The sequence below is a fragment of the Nothoprocta perdicaria genome, unplaced genomic scaffold, assembly GCF_003342845.1.
Source record: "Nothoprocta perdicaria isolate Ctin4 unplaced genomic scaffold, notPer1 scaffold_13, whole genome shotgun sequence".
Classification (NCBI taxonomy): domain Eukaryota; kingdom Metazoa; phylum Chordata; class Aves; order Tinamiformes; family Tinamidae; genus Nothoprocta; species Nothoprocta perdicaria.
The window spans coordinates 3,289,392-3,316,169 of record NW_020454427.1 but is presented as its reverse complement, the minus strand read 5'-3'; the positions used below and the strand labels follow the sequence as shown (position 1 = coordinate 3,316,169).

General features: G+C 40.6%; 2 protein-coding genes across 2 annotated transcripts in view; one reads left to right on the top strand and one right to left on the bottom strand.

Moving 5' to 3' along the window:
* Window positions 1–2,831: 2,831 nt before the first annotated feature.
* LONRF1 (LON peptidase N-terminal domain and ring finger 1) lies at window positions 2,832–13,592 on the top strand. The gene is made up of 11 exons (XM_026033574.1): window positions 2,832–2,948; window positions 5,464–5,586; window positions 6,346–6,492; window positions 6,914–7,151; window positions 7,238–7,328; window positions 8,186–8,300; window positions 8,901–9,022; window positions 10,165–10,323; window positions 10,440–10,602; window positions 11,293–11,445; window positions 12,197–13,592. Exons 1-11 carry the CDS (start codon window positions 2,844–2,846, stop codon window positions 12,353–12,355), a joined length of 1,575 nt encoding a protein of 524 aa, XP_025889359.1. The 5' UTR covers window positions 2,832–2,843; the 3' UTR covers window positions 12,356–13,592.
* Window positions 13,593–18,773: 5,181 nt separating this feature from the next.
* LOC112942546 overlaps window positions 18,774–26,778 on the bottom strand; it is a 29,510-nt gene continuing 21,505 nt past the window's right edge. Inside the window, exons 10-18 of the mRNA XM_026033499.1 lie at window positions 26,598–26,637; window positions 26,079–26,276; window positions 23,635–23,813; window positions 22,749–22,928; window positions 22,547–22,660; window positions 21,540–21,623; window positions 21,254–21,434; window positions 20,363–20,521; window positions 18,774–19,867 (exon numbers count right to left, since the gene is read on the bottom strand). Coding sequence (XP_025889284.1) covers window positions 19,701–19,867; window positions 20,363–20,521; window positions 21,254–21,434; window positions 21,540–21,623; window positions 22,547–22,660; window positions 22,749–22,928; window positions 23,635–23,813; window positions 26,079–26,276; window positions 26,598–26,637 — 1,302 coding nt within the window. The 3' untranslated portion in view covers window positions 18,774–19,700. The remainder of the gene's footprint in view (window positions 19,868–20,362; window positions 20,522–21,253; window positions 21,435–21,539; window positions 21,624–22,546; window positions 22,661–22,748; window positions 22,929–23,634; window positions 23,814–26,078; window positions 26,277–26,597; window positions 26,638–26,778) is intronic.

The window sequence follows — 26,778 nt, the reverse complement described above, 5'->3', positions numbered from 1 at the left end:
GCGGCCGGCGCGGCGGGGACAGGTTGTGTAACGTGGTGACATCACGCGGGGAGTGGCCGGTTTTGTAACGGCGCCGCCGCCGGGGGGTCCCCGCGGGGCGCGTCCCGCGTGGGGGGGCGGGCGCTGCCGCCTGCGGAGGGGACCGCGGTGCTCCGCGCCGCGCGGGGCCGCCACCCGGACACTAGGAGCCAGCGCTCTGGTAAASCAAAACGCGCTGCCTTTGACTTCCCTTCAACTCCGTGGAAAACAAACCCGGCCTAAGCCTCATCTTTCCCATCCCTTCTTGGGAATGGGGGCTATGTCACGTTTGGTTCCCGAATAAACCAAACGTGAGGTGGGATCAAATCTCAGACTTATTTTCTTTAGTTGCCGGCGTGCTTGTAATACGTGGAGTAGATGGCACCTGAGAAAGTGTCTGAACTATTTTTAGCCTTAGAACTGCACGAAGTAGATGATTTTTCCCTTACAGCATTGACTCAAACAGGTCACATGCAAATAGAGTCAAAGCTCAGTGATGTTCAGGGTGGAAAGGGATGAATAAGAGACAGAACTGATACAATACTGACCAGAACATCACTTCATTTGTTAAATCTGCTATCTTTTTATGTGCTTAGCAATACTGTAAGGTTTTATATTCCATAGGAAAATAATTCTGATTTTTGTTTTTTGCGAAGTTTTATATTGAGAAGTTACACTGATAAACTCTTGTGTTTCACCCCCACAAGGAATATTTTAAAGGCAGTCTGTTGAATTAAAATCCAAATATAGCCTACCTGTAGTCAAGTATCCTGAAAGACACAGCTAATACTCTGAGGAAACAGGCTTGGGAGTGAACATAGAGTCTGCAGTCCAACCTCCTGCTCAAAGGAGAGTAGACACTGTGTTTCTTTAAGGCTTTGTCAAGTTGAGTCATGAAAATCTCCATGGATGGAGGTATTCTGACATTGAGAGGCTGTGATTTCAAAGTATAAAACTTAGAAATTAAATTCTGCTTGCAGAAGTGGGCAAGTAAATTTAGGTGTTGATCTTGCAAATATTTAGACCTGGTTTCTGTGCACTAATTATTCATTGGCAGTGTTTGTTTGCAGCAGGAGCAGGGTTGGGCTCCTAATTAAATTCTTSCACGTGGCCCTTCACTTTGCACCAGTTCATTTGGATCTGTGCTTCATTCCTTGAAAAACCAAGGGACAAACTGTGTGCCGGCTCTAGATTTGAAGTGGTGCTGTTGGCTTCAAACTGCCCCTTGCCTTCCCTGCAGCAAACAAGGCTCAAGGCTACTCAGGTCTTCTCCTGCATGTAGCAGAGGTCTGGAAGAAGATGAGCTCTCCTGATGCTGTTAGAGGACCTTGTTAGAGGATGAAGACCCACATTGCCATAACCTCTGAAGAAATGACTTTATATTAGCTGTGGACACCAAACAGTCACGTAGAGAAAACCACTGTCTGAAGAGTGTGATCAGAGCTTCTGTCTTCCGCGGCAGCAATAGTGGCAAAACACAGAGCAGCAGGAAAGCAGGCTCTTCCAGCTGCAGAACTGCATGTTTATTTTAAATTAGACAGATGGTTTCCCAAACTCTTGCTACTACACATTTTTTCTAACATAGAGGAAAAAAATGTGTTTGGCAATGTTTGTACTTGAAAGAAAGCTGTCAACTCAAAACATAATCAGAACAACTCTTGAGTAGCTTCAGCTAATGAAATAYGCTATCACTTTCAATTTTATTAACCATTTCTTCTCCACTGAGATCATTTACATGTAGCATTGTGGATCTGAATCCAAAGCAGTTCTTTAGAGTATGTGGTGACACTGACCAGTCTGGCTTCCTGCTGAAGCAGATTGAAGTATAAATCAAGTTAACAGTGTGAATTTTGAAAGGTAAACTAGATGCTTAGAATAGGCTAAGTGGCTAAAATATTGAAATTATGTTTATCCTCAGTGCAAAGTCTTGCCAAAACGAACATAACCATTTAATGTGAGTAGCTGGTTACKTCAGATCAATGTTCAACTTATAATCTCTTAGGATCCTTTCAGTGGAAGGCACAGATGTACTTAAAAAAAAAAAAAAAAAAGGAAGCGTCTGCTGGTTTTTCCAAGTAAAAGCTATTAGTTGTATTATAAGAAGCAGTATTTTAGTGGCATCTAGATWGCTACATTTCCAGTGCAGTTGCTCTACAGCCAGCTGCTGCCCATGGCTTTCAGGGGCTGCTTCCCTCTTGTCAGACAACACAGTGGTAGTGACTTCTGCTCCTCATCGGGTGGCATCACTGTGAAAATGACAACACTGCATCTGGAAGGGGTTGAGCATTAGAAAATAAAATGCTGGCCTAAATAAAATTCAATGTTTGAAAGCGAACCTTTTTCGAATTCAGGTTTTACAAGTGAGATGAGTTCTTGGGTTTATGTGGCTTTAAGCCAGATGCTCTATGAAACTGGAATCTATTCAGTCAATTCCTCTCATGGAAGAATGGAGCTGCAGTTTGGTCTGTCAGCCTCACAAATATATATATATATATATATGTGTGTGTGTGTATGTATATGTGTGTATATATATATCTTAAATATATTTATCTTGTTGCTCTCAGAAACACTAGAGGGTTTGATAGCTGATCTTTAGCTTGAAAGAGATAAGTTTAGAATTATTTAACTTCTTTTCATCCAAATGTTTAAAGGGCATAGAAGCAGCAAACCATATGGCAGTTATATTGAGAGTGTGGCACAGAGAACTGTTATTTTCATCTATCATGGTTATGGTTTTTATAGTTATAAAAGCATATGTAATTAAAATGCAGACTTCTGAATGGTTAAAATGGTTCTTATTTCTTTCTTCAGATTCTGGTGACTTGATGTTAAGAATTTACAGAGCTGAGTCATACGCTGGCCTCCGAGAGTATAAAGCAGCCATAGAAGATCTAAACTTTGTTATTTCTAAAATGCCAAATTGGCCAGAGGTAAGTTGACATGAAATTTTCTTTTTTCACAATCTGTGTTTATGAAATTCAAAATTATATAGTTACATACTTCTAAATATTCTCTGAGCACTTGATTTAAGAAAACAATGAATCTAGTAAGACATGCAGAGTACTAAAAAGTATATTAAAACAGTTCATTTTCCAAGACAGACTGTTAGTGAGTGCAGCAAGTTAGAGAGTGGAACAAGTTGGTGAACAGTGTGCATCTGTTACAGAGGTGTTATTTGTCTGTTAGTCTTGGGCTTCCTGTTCCAGGCAAGCTGTGGTGTTTTGGTTTATTTAATGCAAGAAGGCAAACTAATCCACCTGGAGCTGTTTAGTTTTTATCAAAAACATCAAGTATTTTTAGTTCATACCACAACATGAGAAATTGGCCACTGACAAAGGGTGAAGTGGTGTAGAACCGATGCCTTGGAAAACATGATAAAGTATTTCTGCTGCTCAGAGTTACCCGATAGGTATTCTTTATTTCTTTGTAGGAAGAAAATTTTTGTGTGTTCTCTAGAAAAATTTATCATATACTTACAAACTTCAACTTAATGTTACCAACTGAGCGTGTGGCTGGCTGAAATTAGGCAGTTGCTCTCAGTTGCTTAAAGGTGAAACTTCTGGGGCCTCTATAGTTGATGGGTTGGTGTAGATAGTATGAGACATCTCAACACTCCATTGTAAGTTACTGCTTTCAGAGTTCTGTGCTTCTCAAAAGAGTTATAGTTTGACATTATTTCCCAAAGTCAAAGTATTTTCAGTGTAACATGTATCTTAGGAACATCATGTGAAATGAGTGAGAGCTGGTACCAGCCAGGGTTAGAATTTTGGCTCTGTGTTATATCAACACATATATCACTTCCTAGGTTTTATGATGAAAGGGTGCATTATATAAATAGGACATTCTTTTATTATTTTTTATTTTTCAAATATTACCAAAGAATGAAATGTATTTGTGCCAAATACTAAGTCCTTTTGCAATAGTGTTGGTTAAAAATAAAAATATTTGGGCTTCAGTGCTAGGAGTGGAGTAGTTTCTGCTGACATAACCTGCAACATCTGCCTTTGTATTTTGTTCTTAATATTGTTTTGGGGCTTTTTTGGTTAGGTTTTGTTTTGTTTTATGTTTTTTTGAGTGGGGAGGAAGGAGGGAGCCTTTTGTGTGTTTTGATAAGGATTGCTGCTCTGGCTGGGAAGATTTCTTTCTCTTGGAAGGCCTGGAGAACTCGGTGGGCACTGAGCTTTGCAAATAGTTGAGGCAGCTGGGGAGTCACTTGGTTGTAAGACACTGCTCGTGGCAGCACAATGGCCAGACACCCCTGAGGAAGGGCAGATAACGGGAGCTGCTGCTGCTGCTCCTGCTTGGTTCTTCTCTAGTCAACACTTGTGTGATTTCTGCAAGTTTACAAGAGGTTCATGCATATCAGTATTGGTGGTATTGTTTACTCTTCTGTGTTTGGAAAGAAACCTTGCATGACTTGACAGGGCGCGGTTTGATGGATTCCTTTAAGAATTCTTGCCTCTCTAGGAAGATGAGCACTCTCTAAGCAGAGAATGTGCACGTTTTCCTTCTTCAGGGCTCAGCTTATTGAAACTGCCTTCATGCATCAGAGGGAATGCATGTCCTCATCTGACAGCCTTGTTTAAAAGGCCACTGTTGATATGGGGAGTTGTTCTATAGAAGCTGTGTTGAATTTATTTTAAATTCAATTTTCTGGTCCATTGCGCAGCCTACAACTATATTGCTTTTATCTAACTTTATCTATTACTGTGAATGCAACTTTTAAAAAAATGAAATGAGTTGGATAAGGGACTTCCTAGTTGTCCTATACATCCTATAATGTATAGGTTCAACATTCAGTGGTGTTTACTGTTTTCCTCTATAAAAAAAGAGAAAAGTGTGGGGTTTTTTTGTTTTGTTTTTTTAACTGGTATGTAGCATTCAGGGATGAAATAACTGCAAAAGCACGTTGTTTTGTATTGAAGATGTGCATTAAAATGCATGTAAGGGATGCCTGGTAGTATGGTTGATTGTGTCTATAGTTATTCTTTTCCCTCAGACTAGAACTGTGAGGCTTTTGATGACACAGAGCAAAAAGGGTATCCTAGGTAAGGTGTCATGCAGGGAAATGTGATAACATGGTATGTTCCTCTTCCAAAGGCTTGTAGAAAGGAAAAATTTTGGCCTTGTATCAATTAAATGCTTGGCAGTATTTTAACTCTTATTTCAAAATAAGGTTCCCCTTCCAAATTCACTGGAAGGAGGCTAATGCCAGTCCATCCCAGAGCTCTTTTAAGACAGTATGGGGGACTGAAGTCAGAGAAGGCCTGTGGATGTTGCAGCTTCTRCACAGCAGAGGCTTGCTGAACGGGTACATTCTCTTTGTAGTTGAAGCTTCTAATTCTGGTACTGGTATAATTTGAAGCTGCAAGTAGAAAGTCTGTAAGTTGAAAACTAAAATTCTTTGTACACTCTACAAACGTCCTTCTGTTACCTTTTTCTCAGGTCTACTTCCGAAAAGGAAAAGTGCTGCGTGACTCTGGCTTTGTAGGTGATGCCTTACAACTATTTCTACAATGCTTAGCCCTTGATGAGGATTTTCTTCCAGCCAAGCTAGAAGTAGAGAAGGTAATCTGATGGGTCAAACTGGATTGCTATCACTCTGTCTTGATTCTTTTATGAGACTCCCCTTATGGTAGATTACCTGGTATCTTCCTCGGTGCATGCAGAGAAGCTTCTGAGCTCATTTAGCTTACTTCCTGTCAAGATGCATTGAACTGTGTTGAATGGGTTTTACTGGTGCACAAATTCTAAATACATGTTCTAAAGTGCTTGTGCTTTTAAAGTTACTAACAGAAAATACAGAAATCTGGAAAGCAGACAGCAATCCTAGTGTAAACAGAAGTCTTTCACACTTGGAACATAACTGTTTTTATTTAATAATAAAAAAATTACGTTGAAAAATCTTCATTATATTGAATTGATAATGCCCAACTCTGAAGAGGTGACTCTTCAGAGTCTGATGGAAAAGATTTCTAGATGAACTTCTGCTCAGTTATATAGTTTAGTAGCTTTTTGTCTGTTCTCAAATGTTCTTAGGCCTTTCCTAGTAAAACTCTGTTCATGAGGATAATTTCAGAGAGGTTGTGGAGTCTCCTTCTTTGGAAATCTTTAAAAACCGCTTGGACGCAGCCCTGTGCCACGTGCTCTAGGTGACCCTGTGTGAGCAGAGGGGTTGGACTAGATGACCTCTGAGGTCCCTTCCAACCTTAAGCATTCCATGATTCTGTGATTCTGTAAATTCTTATTTTTCATATACAGTTTAAGAATAAAACTGTACCTAGATCACTTGTCATTGTTATGAACACTTGGTGGTTTATATTCTAGACACTGCATGATGTGCTGTCACCAGAAAATTTAGGAGAGAGTCTGAAGGAATCTGCTTGGAATTCACCACATGTTCGAAATAAACCTTTTATACTCGGTTCTGAAACGACTGAGTCTTGCTGCGATTTACAACTTCGTCCTGAGCAGGTAACAAAATCTACGGGATAACTTTTATTCTTTCGCTAGTGTGCACAAATAAGCTCTGCTGCCTTCATTTATCACACTTCTTTTTGAGCCTAAATACTGAAGTAATTGCCTATGCTGGACAGAAAAGAATTGTGTTTTAGGAGTAATGTGCTTTCATTAGGCTCTTCATCCCAGTAAAATACTTATTGAGATTTGATGTTAGTCACTGCAAAATAAAATAAAATAATAGACTTTTCTTCTTTGAAGCAGGTGGAGGCTTTTGATTTGTTAAAGATGAACAAATTTGAGTACTAACTTGTCTTGTCAGATTCCTCTCAATTAGCTAACTGCAGGTGCCAATTTGGCTTATGTTTCCTCACATGTTTGTGTCTTATGCTTATGTTACTCCATATATACAGTTCAGCCTATCTTATTTTTACAGAGTTTAGGAGAATCAGCAATACTGCAGCCTGTCAGTGGAAGCCTAAATCGTGCACAATCTGCCCATGCTCTTAATTCAGCAAAAGACCTTTCCAGGGAAGATGGCTTAAAGAGAGTGTCTTCTGAACCCCTTCTCTCTGGCCAAGAAAAAGGCACTTTCTTGAAAAGAAAGCTTTCCTTTTCAGAGCAGGATACAGTTGTATTTGAAGATGGAAGAAATAAACACAAAAAGCAAGGAGGTAAACAGTCATGTAATTTGAAATTTAAATTATTTGTTGTGTTGTGCATTTCCTTGAAGTACTATTTTGGTTTTTCTTTTCCTCAGAAAATACAAAAAGGGACACAACACTGGCTTGTGGAACAGTTCCAGGGAATTTGATTGACGTGTCAGATTTTGAGTGCTCTTTGTGCATGAGGTAATATGTTTTCTTTGATTCAGTATTTTAACCATAGATGTTTGGCTACATATCTTTTACATATGTAAACAGAGGCATTTATGTGTTGCCATGAGTCCTAATGTCAATTAAGAATAATTTTCAGCCTTTCTCCATCCCAAGAGTTAAACGCTTATTTAAAGTGTCTCTTGCTGTAGTGTTGTATAATGCAGCATTATTTTAATCAAGTTGCCTTCGAAGTTTTATCTGGTAGCGTTAACTGGCAACAGCGTCTTGCAGTTAAATATTTGTCTTGTTTCAGTTGCTAAAACACTACTTAACATTTTTTATTTTAGGAAGGCTAATGCTTAGATAAATGGTCTCTGATTCTGTGAGCTGTCTAGGAAATGTAGATATTTCAAAATGTCAGTCTACCTAAATGTAGCTGAAGAATTTGAAAGCTCTTATTGAGCTGTCCTTGTTTGCAGAACAGATGTTTTAAAATACTCCATCTGTGTTAAATTGGATGTAATTTTGGAAGTGGTACATTTATTACTATTGCAACAATATAGCTTAAAGAATCACTTGACCTTATGTATTCTGAATGCAACAGGATCAAAAACTTTATATATTGGGATAAATGATTGAATATTTTGAATGCTGAAATATGTTCAGATGGATTAGAAAGCACGAAAATCAGGAGTGCAGTGTTAAAGGGAAGCAAGCAGTAGCAGAGGGAAAAACCTGAAGAGACACAGGATTATTTTTCTCTGCTTTCTCATGCAATTTCTTATTAAATCTTCCTCAGATTTAATGAAGTTATCAGTGACTTTTGGCCAAATGCAACCTTGTCATGTTTTAATTGCATTCATGTGTATTTTTTAATAATTTTGTCTCAGGCTGTTCTTTGAGCCCGTGACAACCCCTTGTGGACATACCTTTTGCAAAGGCTGCCTGGAACGGTGTCTAGACCATGCTCCGCAGTGTCCCCTCTGCAAGGAGAGTTTGAAGGAGGTACTGTTTGTTTCTCAGGGGAACTTCCTAAGACAAGCATCTTGTTGGCTGCTTCACTTAAAACCAACATCTTGGATTCAATAGAGTTATGCATTACTACTGAAAGGGGGAAAAAATGAGGGAGACTTTGTCAAAACGAGCTGAACGGGTTTGCCTTAGGACCTTAAAGGTTTTGTGTTTCACGGATCGTCTACTTTGTTGGTGTCACCAAATTTTAAGTGTTTGCAAAATTACCTGTTAAGATGGTAATTTTTGTAAACTTTCCTTTTTTTTTTTTTTCCTTTTTTTTCTCTGTATGGATATATAATCTGTCAAGTCATTTGTATTACTATGCTTGTTAGAGAAAAAAAAAAAAAAAGAAAATTAGATACAGGACTTGTCAGACTCTTAAGAACTAAAAGAGAAAACTTTCAAATATTGGAGCAATATAATCCATTAATCAGTGAAATGTGAGAGATTCAAAGCTGTAGCTTCTCGTGAGTTTAAAACTGGCCTTAGAGCATATTTCTTGTACCACTGTTTTAGTTAAAAGCTACGTTTTTCTAAAGTTTTGTGTTACTATGAAAGAAATACTAATACTTTTTAAAACATTGTTTCCAGTACTTGGCAAGCAGGAGATACTGTATCACAGAACTGCTAGAAGAATTAATAACAAAATATCTGTCTGATGAGTTATATGAGAGAAAAAGAATTCATGAGGAAGAAACTGCTGAACACTCAAAGTAAGCTTGCTGTCTTTGTCTGGAAAGCTTGAGAGATCAGTATGGAAATCATTTTTAGAAATGTTTTATCATTGTTGTGGTTATTAATAATAGCACATTATAGATTTCGGAAGGCATGTAAACACCTATATTGTTGTCTTAGAAATGCGTTTTGGAAAATGAGCAATATTTTTTATTAGTTCTGAAATAATAAATCCTGTTTTGTTAGTAGCAGTGTGAGGCCATAAGAGTCCTCTATAAAATGTCTGTGCCCTTTCTTTTCTCTTTGTGTGGGCACTTCCACAGGGCTTTAGCTTTGCTGCTGTTTCTGGAAGTGCCCTCTTGAATGAGCTGCAGTCTCTCATATTTTAATTTCTTTCAAAACAATTCGGGAGAGGCATTACTTTTATAAGGGAAGGTTTGATGAAGAGAAATCCAGCTTTTTAAAATTTTCTAATATTTATCCCTCATAGATCTCTCTAGATATATAACACATTAGGTGTGAGTGCTGGAAAACTGTTTAAAGCTGCAGCACGTGCAAATTACATGGCAGATTCATACATTAAAACAAACTTTTTATAGCTTGAAAGGCAGCAAATTAAATACTTGGTAATGTTTTAATACTAACTTGTTGGTATGGGATCTGCTGCTGCAGACTGTGCATGCTTAATGAAAAGCCTGAAGAAAATCCATTTTGTTTTTCAATTAATTGGCCCTACTTGAAACACTTGCAGAGTAAATATCATACCCTGGCTTTCATCTCCTGACCCAGAGTCCATCCTTGAAAATAATAAAAGTGATGGCTTAGTAACAATGTTGTCACTACTGCTTTCTAATTTTAGGAAGTTTGTGCACCTGAGAGCATAATGGTTTGTGTGTGACAAATGAAAACAAAACCAAAAGCCCATGCAGTCATTCACTGACTAGATAACTCCTCGTTATTAGAGTATTATGCATTATGTATTCAAATCAGTACACAGGTGTTCACTGCCACTGTTTGCAATATGGCTTTTTATTGTTTATGAAACTTGGTGTAATTTATTTCTACCCTTTGGTGCAGATAATTCGTTACGTCAGGCTTAATAAACATAATAAAAACGTGCTGTCTTGGTATGTAGTTCACTGGATTTTAAGCCACCTATTTTTCTTTTTGTTCATTGAAGCTTGACCAAGAATGTTCCCATGTTTGTTTGCACTATGGCATATCCTACTGTGCCTTGCCCTCTCCATGTGTTTGAGCCACGATACCGACTGATGATTCGCAGGAGTATGGAAACTGGAACTAAGCAGTTTGGCATGTGCATTAGTGATTCTCAGAATGGGTAGGTTTGCATCGTCATACCATGCTTCTGCTCTGTTCTGTTTCTTTTAATTTTTAAGAAAAATGTTATCCTCAGTGGAATGTATATTTGTGTTACTGACGCGGTCTCTTTTCTAGTTTTGCAGATTACGGATGTATGCTGCAAATTCGGAATGTTCATTTTCTACCTGATGGACGGTCTGTTGTTGATACAGTTGGTGGAAAGAGATTTAGAGTTTTACAAAGAGGGATGAAAGATGGTTATTGCACTGCAGACATTGAATATTTGGAAGATGTTAAGGTATACAGAATGCTTTCCAAATACTTACCTAGTATTAGTTAACATCTAAAGATTTATGCCTGGTATGTTCTTGAGGAATCTGTTTCAGATGGATAGACCGCTGAAAGACAGGGGTCCTACCATCTGGAAAAAATGAAAATATTATTATAAAATAATAAAATACAATGCTTTTTTCATTCTCTTTGTTTAAAGAGGTCAAACTATTTGAACAGTAGTTTGTGAAGCTGTAAGTACTTGGATATAGCTAATTTTATATATTAGAGAAAATATTTTGGTGATGTCAGAAAGAAGACAGTTTGGATCCTATTAGGAGTGACTTTGTACTTGGAATATTGGCAGGGAGGTTGTTTGGCATTTAYTTATTGAGTTTCAAAGCAATGGAGCTCACATTAGAACTTCTTGATATTTTTATATGTTTAAGTAAAGCAGAAACTGCTTATGTGTTTAGGTTTTTGGGTTTTGTTATTGTGTTCTTCCTACTTAATGCAAATACCTTCAGGTTTAAAGTGACACTTTTGTTAATATCATAGGGATTCTTTCATTTGCAATCAAGTTGAAGAAGAATGTGGGAAATTCTTATGTTAACAGTTGAAATGAAACGTGGTGTGGAGGTTTTTGCTTGTTTTTTAGCTTAAACATTTTAGTAATTAGTTCTTTATCAATAATGTATTATTAACAATCCTCCTTTAGGTTGCTAATGAAGAAGAGCTGAAGAAACTGAGAGAACTTCACAATTTTGTTTACAATCAGGCTTGTAGTTGGTTCCAAAACTTAAGAAACAAATTCCGCACTCAAATTCTTCAACACTTTGGGCCAATGCCTGGTAGGGAAGAAAATATAGAGGTGAGACATCATTAAATATCAGTTATGATTTGCTTAGTTCTGAAAATAAAGATCCTGTTAACTGCTTAAAAATAGTTCTCCTTCTCCTAGGAGCAAGTAGGGCTACGTGATGTTTCTGCTCAAGCCATCTTAGGAGGAGCAACAAATGCAATTGTTAGTGTTCAAGTTTCTGCAGGCAAAGATGTTACTCTTGGTAGATAAAGAGAGCAAACTAGCTGCTTTGAGCTAAGTTTGAATATCGGGAGCATTTTAAACTGTTGGTTTGTGTAAAGCCATCAGCATAGAAATGGAAAAAGCTGAAGTATTTTCTCCCATATAATACATGTAGGCAGTAATCTATGGCAAAGAGGTGATACAAATGACAGTCTCTTTCTCCCTTGCAGACTAGTTCCATAAGCTGCTGCAGCTGTTAGAATTTGACAATTATTTGCCTTAAGCTTAAGGAGCTGGTTGTAGTGAATCAGGAAAGGCTATTGTAAGCAGTTAGTGAGGATGGATAAAGTTGAGAGTGGAGCCTGGAAAAGGATATCATATAAGGAGCCCCAATTAAAAAGGATCCCATGAAAGCCTTTGTCAAGAAAATGTCAGGTTTCAGTATTCAAGCCTCGAGCACCATGACACCAATAGATCCTGGATTCTCTAGCTGCTATCCAACTTAAACCTTTATTTCTTGGACAATTTTGTCTTTTGATAACCTTATCTTAACTGTACTGCACCAGTTATGAATAACTACCTTATCCTTTATTTTTAGGCAATGCCCAATGGTCCTGCCTGGTGTTGGTGGCTTCTAGCAGTTCTCCCAGTAGACCCCAGATACCAACTCTCAGTTCTCTCTATGATGTCTTTAAAAGACCGGCTGATAAAACTCCAGCATATACTCACGTATTTTTCTAGAGACCAGTCCAAATGACTAACCGCCCAGGTCTTCCTGAGAAGTTCTTTTCTTCTGGCTGTAGTAGCAGTTGGAATTTTTGCTGCCTTTGCACATCTAGCGCTGGTTTGAGGAGCGCAACATGGATCTGCTTTTCCCTTGCGCTCAACTTCCTGAACCACTTGGTTCCTTGAATGCACTTCAACTACGAGAGGAGACCACTGAGAATTGCACAGAGTCAATCCAGCCAGATACGTTTTTCACATTATCTACGTTACAATTTGCACTATGTAGAAGAAAACATTTTGAGACTTGATAATTTTAGCCACTGACTTCTTAAAGCTGTGGGAAGTGCAGGACTTAAGGCTGACAGTCCAAGTTTACAACACTGAAGAGGTATTAAAGGTCTTGCAAATAATTTTGCCTCATACAGTTGTTCTGTTGCTATTTGCACAATTGAAACATGGTATTGAATGTCACTGTTGGATATTACTGCTCATGTTGAATTGTACTGACCATGAAGATGGCAAGGATCTTTTTTTAAGTTATCTTGTAAATGTATGTTCTCACAAAGCAGGTGACACTTTAAAACGTGTGCTGAACTGAGAGCCAATTGTAAGGAACAGATGCAAAAAAAAAAAAAAAAGGTACTTCTGTCTAAAAATACTTAAGCTGTGAATATGGTTTACATACTTAGATCTGTATATGTTAAAATGGAAACTGAAAACTAAACCTCGGTTCCAGTTACATTTTTACTGGGCTTTTCAAGGGGGCTGTTCTTCCAGAGCACACACTTAGTTTATTAGAGCCTTTAAGGAAAAACTTTAGAGAGTGTGTGTGTGYAAATTGGGGATTGTGCATCCAGGATTTAAAAGCTTAAAGTTTTCTTTGGACTTTTTAAGTTGGTGCAAATGTGAGTTCTATGCCTTATTCATATCAATAGTAGAGCACACTGCAGTGGCAAGGTTAGCATCATGCTGCCAGTAGGTACTTTTTGTAATTAAAAAGTTTGCATATTTGTGAATATGTCTGATACTGGCTTTCTTCTATGTAAATCATTTGTAAAGTATTTCTTAAATCTTGCTTTTGCTAATATATTTAATTTTCAATAAAAGCTAAAACTTTGTAATAATTTTAACTTTAACGGGAACTAAAAGTAACTTTCATTTCCCATGTGCTCCTGTTTTGGAGTCTTACTCGAAGCCAGAAGCAGCTGCTTTACCTAGRTGAAGGCTGTGGGCGCTTCCTGATCTCAGCGCTGTGGACACAACCCGCTACAGACTATAGCAGGTGTCTCTGGTGGGTAATTGGCCACACACATTTGTTGCTTAGGGCCTGTTTTTGTTTCTCCTTTTTTTTTAAATTCCGGTGGTTTGAGGCAACGTGTTTGTATTTCACAAAACTGCTGTGGGAAACTGTCCTTGCAGAACAGTGAAGTATTTCCCAGGCTTGATAAGCACATCTCTGACTTGAGCTTCTCTGCAGTTTGAGGCTTGAGATATTATAGGCGACTTTAAAACCTGTTGGATTGTTTTTAGAGCTATTTTTTTATCCAGGGTAAATCTCCCCCTTACTATTTAAGGGCTGAGTAAAGTCCTGGGTTAGTGTTTGGGAAGTTTTAACCTCATGGGAGGGAAAAGAGGGGAGATGCTCTGTTTTTCTGGTCCAACATGTTAACAAAATAAGAAACTTTGTCTTATTTAAGATGATCACAGTGACATGATCAAAATGATCTTAAATGATTAAAATGGCAGGATTTTGTTTTTCCTTAGCAAGGAAAGGGCAGTTGCGATATCCCTATAGCCAGGCTTGTGATATCCAGCTAATGTTGTGGTAGGTGGTTTCCTTGGCAAAAGCTTTAATTTTGGATTAGAGTATACCCTAGTCTGCTTGAAGGTTTTTATTTTATTTTATCTTTTTTTAATAAAAACTCAGTAACTATAAGCACAGATAAGGAAGGGGTTAGGATGGTTCCGTGAATAGAGAAATTCTGCCTGCAGAATTGAATTTGCCTTAAGACCAATAAAGATTCTGTGGTTATTACTTACTGCAGTATGACTGCTACTGTCAATAATTAGTCCACACAAATGATCATTGGAGTTGCACTTGGGAATGATAAGAAACTGAGTGGGGAGGGAAGAGCTTGAGCTGGGAATCTCCWGGTGTTGGATTTGTGGGCAAGACTTTATCACTCTATGCAGCTGGAACGGGACAGAACAGTCAGTCAATGGTACTGAATTTTGGCTCGGATATTTTGTTACATCTCTGGAAGACATAAACTAAACTACYTTGTACATAGCATTTTGAATTGTGGGATGCTTTTTTGATATGTACTTTACAGTTTCATATCCCCAGGAAGTGGATATGYTCCACTGGATAATGGTTGGATATGGATAATGCTATGTATGTTTGACTAACGTGTTTGGACACTGCTTATGAAACAGTCCTGTCTAGTTAGAATATGCTTCATTCTTTTGCCCCGTTGAGCTGTACACCAATATAGCTGTARTAACCATTTCACACAACTGGCTTGAGGAAGAAGATGAAATGCTAAGGGCTGTGCAAAGTATTGTCAATGGTGTGAGACACAAACGAGCTTTGTTTCAGTTGACAGCTGGATAAGATCCCATTTGTGAAGTTTCCTACTGAGAGAGGCAGATGAGCTTTGCTAGTTATCCTGGGAGGGCTGCAGCTGCAGGGCTCCTCCCTGGGGACGTGGCAGCTCCTTCCATGGCGGTTGAATCCAACTGCATGATCAAGAGCACAGACCATCTGTGCTCTGCAGGTTCTGCTCTCCTTTTGATTCTTTAACCCTCACTCTCCTTTGGATTCTTTAGCCACTCAGATGTCCAAATGCACTCTGCCTGTGCCTGGTCGTCTTGTATGAAGGATGCTCTTCTCCTCTGCCCCCTGCCACTTGATGGCATCTCTAACCTATTGCCTTCTGCTAGATTAAAATTGGGCATTTGAATGTTTTTAATTCCTGTAGAAGAGAACTTATTTCTTCCTGTAAAATGCTCTGTTGGAAAAGAGTTCAACTTGATGCTTGATCTTCTCAAGTATCTGCTGAGCTTTTAACAGCTCTTGTGCTGATCTGCCTTTTCCCCACAACGTTATCAGCACAGGGAGGGTGTCTGTCAGGAGGGCGGGAAAAGCTGTTACAAGTGAATCTTCCTGGACCATGACTTCTGTTAGGAGTTCATGCAAATACCTCCTGATTCCCCCTTCAGGAAGTTTGGGCTTTACTTTCTATTGGAAACYAGGTAGCTTCTGCTTCTCCAGGTCTCTCTTTGCACTTCAGACACTCACAGGGGCCTACTTCAAGGAATTGAGTGCTTCACCAAACTCCCAAAACTGTTTGTTACACTCTTCTTTTTAAAATCTGTGCAGTAGATTTGGATGTGTCGTTGTGGTCTGATTGTGCTTGCAGTCAGGGAATAAATTGAAACAGCACCAAAAGGGGAAATTGGGATCTTTTCTCCACCTACCAGTGGTGGACAAAGGCTTGAGGAAGCGAGACAGAAGGTTGGGTTTTGCCCTTTCTCCTTGGATTACTGTTCTAACCTACATGGTCTTTCTCTTTCATAATGATTTTGAGTGAATGGCCTTGTTTGGGAATGTGCCTAAGTCTGTGTGGTCTGATGAGGCTTAGGTGAATAAGAAGCTTAGGTATTTTGTCTGTCAAGAGCTAAGTGGTTTCTGTATAAGCACAACAGCAGTGCCTTAAGCGGGAAGGATTTTTATTGCCAAAAATACAAACCTTAGCGGGGTTCAGTCTTTCTCATCTCAAGTAGCAATTGCACAAGGATTCTGAGAGTCTGAGTTCCGGATGCAACTGCCTAAGCTTGAAATTATGATGATTAAATAGGGATTTTTGCCACAATTGAAATCTACAGATACTTAAACTCTGTGGGAAATTTTAAATGTCTCCTTTTGTGCTACAAATGTGTTTTGATCAAAAATTTTTTTTTTTATACCTCATTTTTTAATCCAGAAATTTAAGCTTTTCATTGTTCTGGGGAAATCTGGGGAAGTCTGAATGGGCAGATGGGCTCTGAAGAGGGCTCCAGTCACCCTGCTGCAGTCAGAAGAAATAAGCAATTCTGATCTTATTTTAAAAACTAGATAAAGACTTTACTCTATTCCACTGAACATGCAGCTGAACTGTAGTATTAAAACAATCATGGCTGTGAGGAAAGGTTCAAATGCCCCCTCTAGTGGGAAAAGAGCTTCATGTTCTGTTTTGACAAAAACTTCAAAAACAAGGACTGCCTGGTAATTAAATGGTAATTAAATACTAAATGATATCCTCTCCTAAGTCCTTATTTAACCCCTCTATATCCTAGTTTTTGTGAACATGAAAGCACATATTGAAGACAGAGAGACAATTTTTAGAATTGGAAGGAAAAAAAGAAAATGCCACACAAGTGATTCCTGGCTTAAGAAAGGCTTGGTTGTTGCTTCAGGATTGTAAATGGAGTGCTGATCTGAGAAGCAGCACTTTGCTTTCACAGCAAAAAATATGGGGAAAATATCTTCCAGTTAAACGCAGCAAAACAGCTGCTCTGCATCAATGGTGCCTTGAGGGCCATTTTATCAAGTTCTTGCAACTACAACAGATTTGCAGGGTTGTAGGGGTGTTGTTGCTGCTCATGGCACTGGACATTAGCAATGCGTGTTCCAGTCCTAGCATTCCCATTCTTTGTGAGACTTGGCTTGGAGGTTAACAGTAGTTTTGTCTCGACAGACTGTGAAGAAGACCACTGCCAGCTGGAGCGCTGCCTTGGAAGCCCCGGCAGGTGAAGCAGCAATGATGCTCGTGCCCGAGCATCTCCCATCGCCTGCAAACTGGGACAAGCTGCAAGTACCTTGAGAAAGGTGGCTAGAGCCTGCAGGCCCTAACACCTATAACAGACACTATTGTCTGTTAGCAACTTTAGATGMAATTGCGAAGAGATGGTGACAGAGCAAAGCGCAGTGAGCGGTAAAGCCCCAAAGTGAAGGGCTGCCTGGAGTTGTCAGCATCCCGGTGGTGCTCCAGGGGCAAAGGCACCAGGAAGCTCCTGTCGCGTTGATCAGCTCCCACAGACACCTCCCTGCAGTTGTGCCAGGGAGGAACTGGCTGAGGGGAAGCGACACCTCCCTCGTGTGTAACCTCACCCTCAGGTAGGTGTGTGAGGAGCTGAGCCGGGGTGCCCCTGGCCTCGGCAGGGGCTGGCTCTACCACTCCTCAGATTACAGTCTGATCCAACTCACCTAAGAAAGAGCACAAGATCACTTATTTCTGCATTTCATTTCTTAGTGCTTACAGGCACATAGCAGTACGTGGTTAACAGAACTGGCTCCCGATGAGCATATTTCCTAGTGGATTTAGCTGATGGGGTTAGTGAAACAGTGGCGACCTGCTAGCTGCAAACACTGAAATCTTTCAAAGTCACTGCTTTCACAGAAACATTGATTTCGGCTTCTTTGTTCTAAAGGATTTACAATGTTATAGCATTAGGCAGGATAGCTCCTGCCTCAGGAACCCCACACTAGCACAGCTGGTGCTAAACTTCTAAAGTTTCTTTTAAAATGTTATATTTATCATCAGCCTCTTATTTAAGCAGGATTCTTGGCTTCATAAACATAAAGCATTCTCACCTAAAGCTTAGCTGTTGACAAACAGGTAACCTGCACTATATTCTCATTACTGGWAGCTGAGGTGCTCTCACTGGAGCTTCGCTCCAGACATTTAAGCATTGCCACAGCACGGGCAGGACCTTCCAGGGAGCTTTCTCTTGTCTTAAATCCTTCGTTTAGCTTGGTGGTGCTGGGAGTGTTGCACAGCATGGGTACAGGGCAGGGCAGTAAGCTGTTCTTGCTCAGAGCAGGCCTATGTTTCAGCAAGAAGACACAAAAGAGGTGCTCAGTTTAAAAAAAAAGGGGGGGGGGCAAAAACCTCTCAAAGGTAGAAAGTTCTAATCACATTGCCTCACTATAAGGTTAGACACATTTAAAAGTGTCTAACAAAGCCTTAAAAAGGCTTTGTTCAGAAGTCTGCTATACAACTCCACATCCAGTGATACAGACAGTGATCATAAGCAAGGAAGCCAGGAGCAGTATTTAGTCCAGTTAGTCTCCCTCGGAGGTCAACCTGACTCACCCCACAAACAATAAGATACTCTTTTATGAAGGAAGTAACAGAGCTTTTTCTGACAGAACTAATCTACTAGAGCATCTTCTAGAAGATAGTGTTACTTAGAACCATTCTATGTAATCTTAGTTCAGGTAAGCTTTCTACAAGAGTCTGAGCCTAACTTAAAAGACTGTAATATGTATAATAAATATATCCATATAATATGTATAAGACTGTATTATAATATGTATAAGACTGTATATGTAATAACATGAAATACAAACTAAGCATCAGGAATATTATAGGTACTTGTTCAATGAGTCTCCATAAGAAGTGTTAAATACAGTAGTTTATTTATAGCTGTAAAAGCACAGGTTACATACAGGGAGTAACTGYCCCATTTGTTAAATCAGTACCAGGTAACAGAAGAGCTGTGTGTGCRAAGACACCAAGGCAGGCATGCCGACATTTCCCCACTATGTTGCTGCTTTACTATTTATTCCCACCTTCAATAAAATCTCCATAGAAATAAAGAATGAGGAAATACAGATACATAACAGTTAGAATTCAGTGAAATGAAGGCAATTTAACAATAGCATAGGTCTTTCAGAGCTAGAAAAAGAGATCTGCCTTATATTTATAAGAGGCTTAACTAGTTAGARCAGCTGGGCAATAAACCTAGTCTGAATCAAGATAATTTAGGTTTGTGGCCTGTCACAAACAAGAAAACTGGCATGAACTTTTAACACATCGTTCCAGAAAACAGTGATAGGTTTTAAGGCAGGTGTTTCAGTCATTCCACATTTTTTTCCAGCTTATTTTCCTAGTGGTATAGTGTATGGTACCAGATTATTGCTAAAGAAAGCATACCATCATTGCAAGCAAGACAGCATCAACACTGGTTTTCGTTAGCAGTCAATATGTTTAGACTTACATTATTACTACAGTAGAGTAGAACTGTTACTAAAAACAAGTGAAATTCTATTTAGATTACACCAAATCATTATCTTGACATTAAACAGAGACCATAGGTAACTATACATTAAAAGGCAGAGCAGCACCAGTCTGGAGCAACAGAAAGAAAACACTACTCCCTCGTCTTTCACTATGGTATATTAAAAAAATAAAGAAGGATGAAGATGCAAACTTAGCTGTTCTAATAATACTTCCTTCTACAAGAAAAGGTATTTTTCATCTCACCCAAGTATAAATCCTAATGCAGATGTGCACGCCCTCACCACGCAAGTCGTTATTTATTAGCTTGACTTACAGGGTGCACTCTCTCAGCTTTTTGTCTGCCTGCTTCAGGGAGATCCATGTATTTAACATGCTTGATCGCAGTTTTGCCCACACCAAGTGGTTATTTAACCCAAATACTTGGGCAGCGAACTGAGCAGCTCCTTCAGGTGACAGAGTAGTAGCACAGCCAAGACCTGCAAAGAAGGACAACTGCCACTTAGTAAAAACACCTTTTATAGTCACAAAAAGCCACTTCTCAACAGCACGTGTATAAACCCCACGAGGGCTGTGTGACTGAGTCGGGTAACTAGGCTGTTTTTATACTGTCTATATAGCTGCCATGGGGGCAGCTATAGCTGCCATGGGGGCACATGCCTGCTATTTCACTYCTACCAGGGCTGCTTCATTAATAGCATCTCCAGATTCACAAAYGGGGTGTTTAGCAAGGATAAGCAAAGGATTACAGCTTATTAAGTAGTACTGTGTGTGATCTGAACATGTCATCTCTTCTCCATTAGCTTCCTGACTACAAAAGCACAAAGGAGTGTACGCAAGACATTTCTGTAACTTGTTTCTCAGTACTGATCCAGCTAGTGCTGCCATGTGTGGTTTTGTCCACAYATGTGGGGGTATCTACAACAGGAACGGAGCTAGGTCAGTACCAGGGTGTWTGCTAAAGATCATCTTACCGCTGGGTAGCCGGAGGGAAGACCACACGTCCTGAGCCCCCCAGTCGGCCGAGAGCGGAGGGCAGTTGAGCACGGGGTAGGCAGTGTTGCCAGACATCACCGGCCCCAGACCATTGCTTCTGCCGGCCACCGCAACGAACACCGTGGGGACTCCATCTCCTGGAAAGCAGGAGCACACCAAGGTCAGCAACACACCTTTCCCACGTGCTTTTGGGAGAACTCTGCCTAGGCACCTGCTCTTCTGGTTGCAATTATTGAAGTAAATTGCATAGTGTACTGGAGAATTTCATTTCTAACTTTCCCCTTTGCAGAAAAGTCAGTGTTACAGCTTAAAATCCTAGTCGTGTTTATCAAAATTAGCAAGTTGGCATTTCTTACTCGCATTTGAGGGGAAAGTCTTGGTGTCCAAATGCTGTTTAAYTTTACAGGTTTTAAATAACTTTTCAAAGTGTCAGAGATAAAGTATGAGCTCCGAGCAACTCACCTCTAAAATAAGTGTATTTAGGCTGTCTACCACATCTGTCATTTCACTAACTGCCTCTTTAACCCCATCTGCCAGTTCTTCTCTGTAAAAGTATATTTCTACAAAAACAAACAGTTATTTCTTCTCTCTTCCCGATATAAATATGATTTTTAGCTAATGTCTTTCTCGTGAAATCGAAAGAGCAGCATCTAAGCATAAAAAAAAAATTGATGACAATTTCAGTAGCATCTCTCAAGAGGAGTATTTAGAGACAGTTTGAGAAATTGCCACTCTTCCCTGTTTCAGAAACAGCAAAATCAGTGACAAGATTCTGGAATAACGGCTTAGGAGAGGCAGGAAGGGAGGGCTCAATTGCTGGGATAAAAGCAGAGATTCTTTTTTATTACTATTATTATTTGGGGATTTACCTTCATATTCTGCTTTGATCCTCAGAGTTTCATCTGGCCCTTTGTGAGCAGAAGTCACTCTTAACTCACAAGGGATCCCAAAGGTGGCACAGGCCTTTTTGATCTTTTCACAGTGACTGAGGTCGGAAGGAGATCCCATCAGCACCACAACCCTCCCTTGGCTCTTCGTTTTCAGAAGCAGCTGGGTGAAAGAGTTAAGGGGGCAGGGGGCAAAGAAAAGCAGTCAGCAGGGCTCCAGCACACACAATTACCAAACTCCAGATAGTTTGTTCATACACATAAATACCTCTACTCTTTCTGCAACCCATTCAAAGTTTCTCTTAACCATTTGCAGTGCTTCAGGAGTAACTTCTTTAAGGTCCCGGTAAGACTGAATAGGAACAACAGCAGAATTAAATAATTAATGTTAATTATTGTTAATATTTTTCCTTAGGTATACAAAGCACTCATTCTGCTATTATAATGGGCAGAGAAGCCCCAACTGGAATGTTTATGCAGTTTTCAGTAATTCCTCAGGAAGGAGAGCTGTGATACACAGGTATCACAAGGAATGAGCCTCTGGATGAGCTATTTTCTTCCCAGAAGGGGAAGCGTGACCAGACTAGTTTTTATCATAACAAAGGAAAGGGCTGAAAAGAGGAAGGGATTACAAGAAACAAAAATTCTTTAGTGAGAAAGCTCTCAGCAGGTGCATGCAACTTTCTGCAGTATGGCTATGCTATAGGGCCATTGGTAATGCAGAAGGCTTCTAGCCACTGGTGCTGCAAGGTTTTGACTGTTCCTGAAAGACAGACTTAAGGAAACCCATTCAGCTGCCTCAACACTGGCCTTTATAATGACCTTRTTGCCTGCAGTAGCACTGCACCAGCTGACCTAGATTCTGCATGACCCAGTGATTCACTTTATTTTAGGGAGATGAGCACGGCATGGCTCAAGCATGCTACAATGCAATTCAGTAAATGCAATAAAGCAAACAATAGAGCAGTACTGCTCCCTAATTTAATAATCACAGCAGCTCTCTTCACTTTCCCTTAGGGCTTACAGCCACTTTCTCTCATAGGGTCTCTGTTCTTAGGCTCAGGGATGGTCACAGAAGCTCCACAGCAGTAGCACCTCAAAAGTGTTTATAGGCACAGGATTATCTCTGCTAAAGAAACCGTTGAGATTTCCCAAATATATCATGAGAACAGGATTGGATACTCAGTGCTTTACGAGCTACAAGAGAGCAGATGCTTGACTGTGAGGCTTACTTTTTTCTTCTTTCCAACCAATGCAGAGGATTGAAAACACTACCTGTTTGTCCTTTTGCTGGCTTCTGTCTCCTGCTGGCCACAGCCTCCATGAATCATTATCAATGACATCAGCAAGAACGATTTCTTTTGTTAGAATATTAACACCAAATTCAATCTAAAAGAGAAAAGTATTTTAGGAACTGTACAGTGACAGATGTGTCCCATCAGATCCAACATCACGAGGAATCCTATTTTCCTCCTACCTTCAAGTCTACCAGAGTGCAGTTTTGGGGCTGCCATGACTTCTCCAGGATCTCAAAAATAGCTTGGGTCGAACGTGCCATAATATCCACTTCTGTCTGTCCAATAGTAAGTCCAGCAAAACAGAACTTGGCCTCTATGAGCTGCTCCTCAGACCACTGTGGGTCATTATTGGCATCATCCTGTCGAGAATTGCAGATAGTTTAAGGAAGGGGAATACAAGGGGAAGAAGGGAGTATAAGGGGAAGAAATAAGCATTAGAAGACAACATTCAGTTACAAGAAGCAGCCTACAGGTATAGGCTTCAAGCTGGTATTTCCCAACTAAAGGAGCTTAGTAACAACATTGAAACACTTCCTGTAACTCATGAACTCATGAACAACTTTTAACACTCTTCTTAGGTTTGAATARTGCATCCAGAGTGACAAAATCCACTACACTACAAAAACAGTCAGATTATAGTTCACAAGACACTTCTTTTGGTGCACCTTTCTGAAGCACAGAGTTTCTTCTAGGTTTAGCTATCCACTTAGGGTCAGCTTGCAAGTACTTTTAAATTCTTCAAATACACGAGCATGTCCACTTTGAGAATATTTCTATGCTTTAAAAATGAAGTATTACTTCTCTGATAATCAGTCATGTACTTTCTGAACATGARGTCTGATATGATGACAAATCTGCCTGTAGTTCTTTGGTGGCCCCRTGTGCCAGCATCACGGCGTACACATGTTCAAAGATAGAGCTGTTGGGAAGAGACTACAAGAAAGGGTTAGGGTGGCTAAACTACCACCCAAGAGGATGTCCATCACCGGTGCCACTGCTTTACTTGTATTTTTTCAGAGATGAAGAGATCTGGCTCTGTTTATTGTCATAGGAAAGGGAACTTACCTTATAAAACATCTCGATTTTGGGTGGATAAAACTTATATCCTTCTTTGACACCAGGGTTTCTTTTGAGGAAGGAGCCCGTAGCGATTCTCCTGCACACCCATTCAATTGGGATCATTTCACAGTGGGCTGCTACAAATGCTGTGTCACTGTGTTTTCTTACAAAAGCTGTTTTAATCCCTAAACGTAAAAGGAGACAACTTAGTTCTGTTACTGCGCACACTCCCCAGCTGAAGCAAGGCAGAAACACCTTTGTCTAAATACAGGTAGAACAAAATCAAATCCTGATCCTGTTTGGACTTAGGGAATACCAGAAATTTCTTCAGGGCATTTAAGGCTTCCAGAGAGAAGAGGGGATTTCTGCTCTTTTATCTTGTAAAAGGACATCACTGCTGTTATCTTTCACAGCTCATTAGCTCCAGCAGTTCAAGACCTGCCCAGAAACTTATGTTCCGGTCAGACACCCTTTTTTTGAAGTAACTCAATTTAACCAGACTAAGAGGTCTCGTTTGCTCACAAGGAGCACAGTAGTCTTTGCTGCTTAGTTTATAAAGGTGGGAGGCAAAGAAATTGGTCCTTTCCTTTTATTACTAACTAGCATTTATTTAGACCATTGGATCCCAGTGACTTGCTTCACAAAAGACATTAAGACTTGGGGGTGTATGTGCGTGCAGAAACTTGCTGCAGGAAAGCAACAGTATTATACGACTCTAGGATGATCCACAGCAAACCCTGTGAGGGCCAACACGGGCCCAGGGCCACTCCAAGCCCAACGTGAATCTTCCTTCCTCCCACTCCAGAGGAGGAAGGAAAGGGAGAAAGGGGGAAAGGGGAAAGAGCCTCCACCCCAGGCCCCAGAGACAGAGCCCAGAGGAGATGCAGCCGGGCAATTCAAGCAGTACCTACACTTCGTTCTACTTCCAGGGATATAAAAGAGGAAGAACAAATAAAATACTTAAAATACAGTATGAACACTGAATTTTCATACGCAACTGCGCTGCTCAAGAGGTCAACAACCCCCCTATTTGGTTTATTCCTGCATTTTTCATCAGCACAGATGTGTGCTTTTGAAGTGCTGACATCAGCTCCACTGCAAACAAGACAAACTTTAACAGAACTCTTTGTAAATCATCACCTTTGGGAGGGAAAAAAAAGGTTAAGAAGTTTCGCAAAGCAAACAAACTACTTGACAATAGGGCATCAGTGTTATCTGCTATTTATGCTAACCAAGCTGGGGGAAAAAAAACCCAAAGGCCCTTCTGTTGTTTTAAAATGCAGCTGCAGTTTATTCTGCATAGGAATTTCYACTGCACCAAAAGTTACCTCAGGAAGAGCCATTTTAAGCTGATGGCTAAAGCTTAGCYTATCATTGTTAAGATTTTAAATCTTAAATAATTGTCATTTTAACTTACATACAAAAATAAAGCCATATGAAATCAGGCAAAACATCTTAATTGCTTCAATATAAAAATTCACTAAAAAAAAAAAAGTTAAAAAAATAATTACATCCAGGAAAGATCTTGGGACATTTCTTTGTAGCTATAGGCAAAATAGGCTTTCTAGGAAAGTCTACTGTTTGAGGATTATTCTTAATATCTTAATCACGTTTTCCTCCTTCCTCACTAAATGGGCTGGCAAATTATCTTAATCTCAACACTTATTTTAGCATAGAAATACAGGTGGGAAACTCTAGGGAAAACATTTCTCTTCCCCACCTATGAAGTGTGCTGGAACTTCAGTCTTTGCACCTCTGAGATCTGTTGCTATATTTTGTGTGCAATAATACATATAATAATACRACTTAACTGATGCTCAACATGACAACTCAACATCATGCTCAACATGATACTCTACATGAAGCAGCGTTTGCTCAAATGCATCATAAGGAGCTAAGCGCAGCTACAAACACCGTCTTAAGTCTATTGTTACATTACAGGCCTGTGTGCAGACTCAAGCTGGGAACCCACTGGTTCAAGTTCTTCCCAACTTGCACRCTAACTGTTTTCCTGGAAAAGACGCTTCAAAATGCTTTCCTTAAAGTGAAGAGACTGACTTCATTTTTGGAAGTTTAGGTATCACCTGATAGCACCACTAGCTAGCGGYGGCTTTTAAGTGAATAGATGTAATAAGAAAAGCGACGTGCAGACAATCTGTTAATACAGCCAATAAAAGCAAGGACTGAAATGAGCATGGGCAGAGGCAATGCAGGAGTGTGACTAACCGTGTAGGACAACCTGCAGTCGTGTTATCTGTGGTGGAAGATCACCTCAGATGCTCTGGGGTTTTAAGTGATTGAGTCACTCAGCTTATTAGTAACAAATAGAAAAAAAAAGTCACTAATAAGAAAATAAAATAATAAAAAAAAAACCCTTAAGGCTCTCCAGGCAATGCTTCTTATGAATCTCTGCAACATGCAGCTATCTATTTGCCCTTTAAAATACTGACCTGCTTCCTGGAGCAGCTGGAACACGCAGCTAGTCGTTGTGTTGGAAATCGCAGCCTTGCCTTCCATGCGGTCTTTCCTGGCTGCATTTCCCGCCGTTATCTGGTCCTTCGACTGCATCAGGACGCATCCCGGGATCTCCGGCAACTCGTACACCTCTTTCGTTTTCCCTTCGTTAACTTTTTTCCCAAGTTTCAGCTCTGCGGGAGGACGGGGAAGCGCTCGAGGCGCGGGCACGGGGACCGTGCGCGGCCGCCCGGCGGGGCCGCCACCCGCGCGCCGCGGCGGGAAACGCGCGGGGGCTCCGGGCGCGCGGCCCGCGCGCGCGGCTCGTTCCCGCAGCGCGGCGGCGGCTCCAGCGGGGCGAAACGCCGCAACTCGGCCGCGCGCGGCTCGCGGCGGCCACGCGCACAGCAAACGCACATGCACTGGTAAGAAGAGGCCAGGGCTGAACTCGCGAGCGGAGTTAACTCCGGAGCGCGGAGCGGTGCCCCCCGTCCCGTCCCGTGCCCCGCGGTTACCTGCGGCGGGGGCCATGGTTGCGGCGGCTGCGGGCGGCACCTAGGGCAGAGCAGAGCAGAGCAGGGCAGGGCAGAGCAGAGCAGAGCAGGGGGGCTCGGCAGCGGGGCAGAGCGGAGGGGCGGGCGCCGCCGCGGTAAGAAGGGGCCGGCGGAAGGGGCGGGCAGGACGGGGCGGCGGGCG

Coding starts and splice junctions, on each gene's coding strand:
- LONRF1 (XM_026033574.1), top strand. CDS start 2,844: ATGTTAAGAATTTACAGAGCTGAGTCATACGCTGGCCTCCGAGAGTAT. Junction 5,587..6,345: donor CCAAGCTAGAAGTAGAGAAG/GTAATCTGATGG, acceptor TTTATATTCTAG/ACACTGCATGATGTGCTGTC. Junction 6,493..6,913: donor TACAACTTCGTCCTGAGCAG/GTAACAAAATCT, acceptor TTATTTTTACAG/AGTTTAGGAGAATCAGCAAT.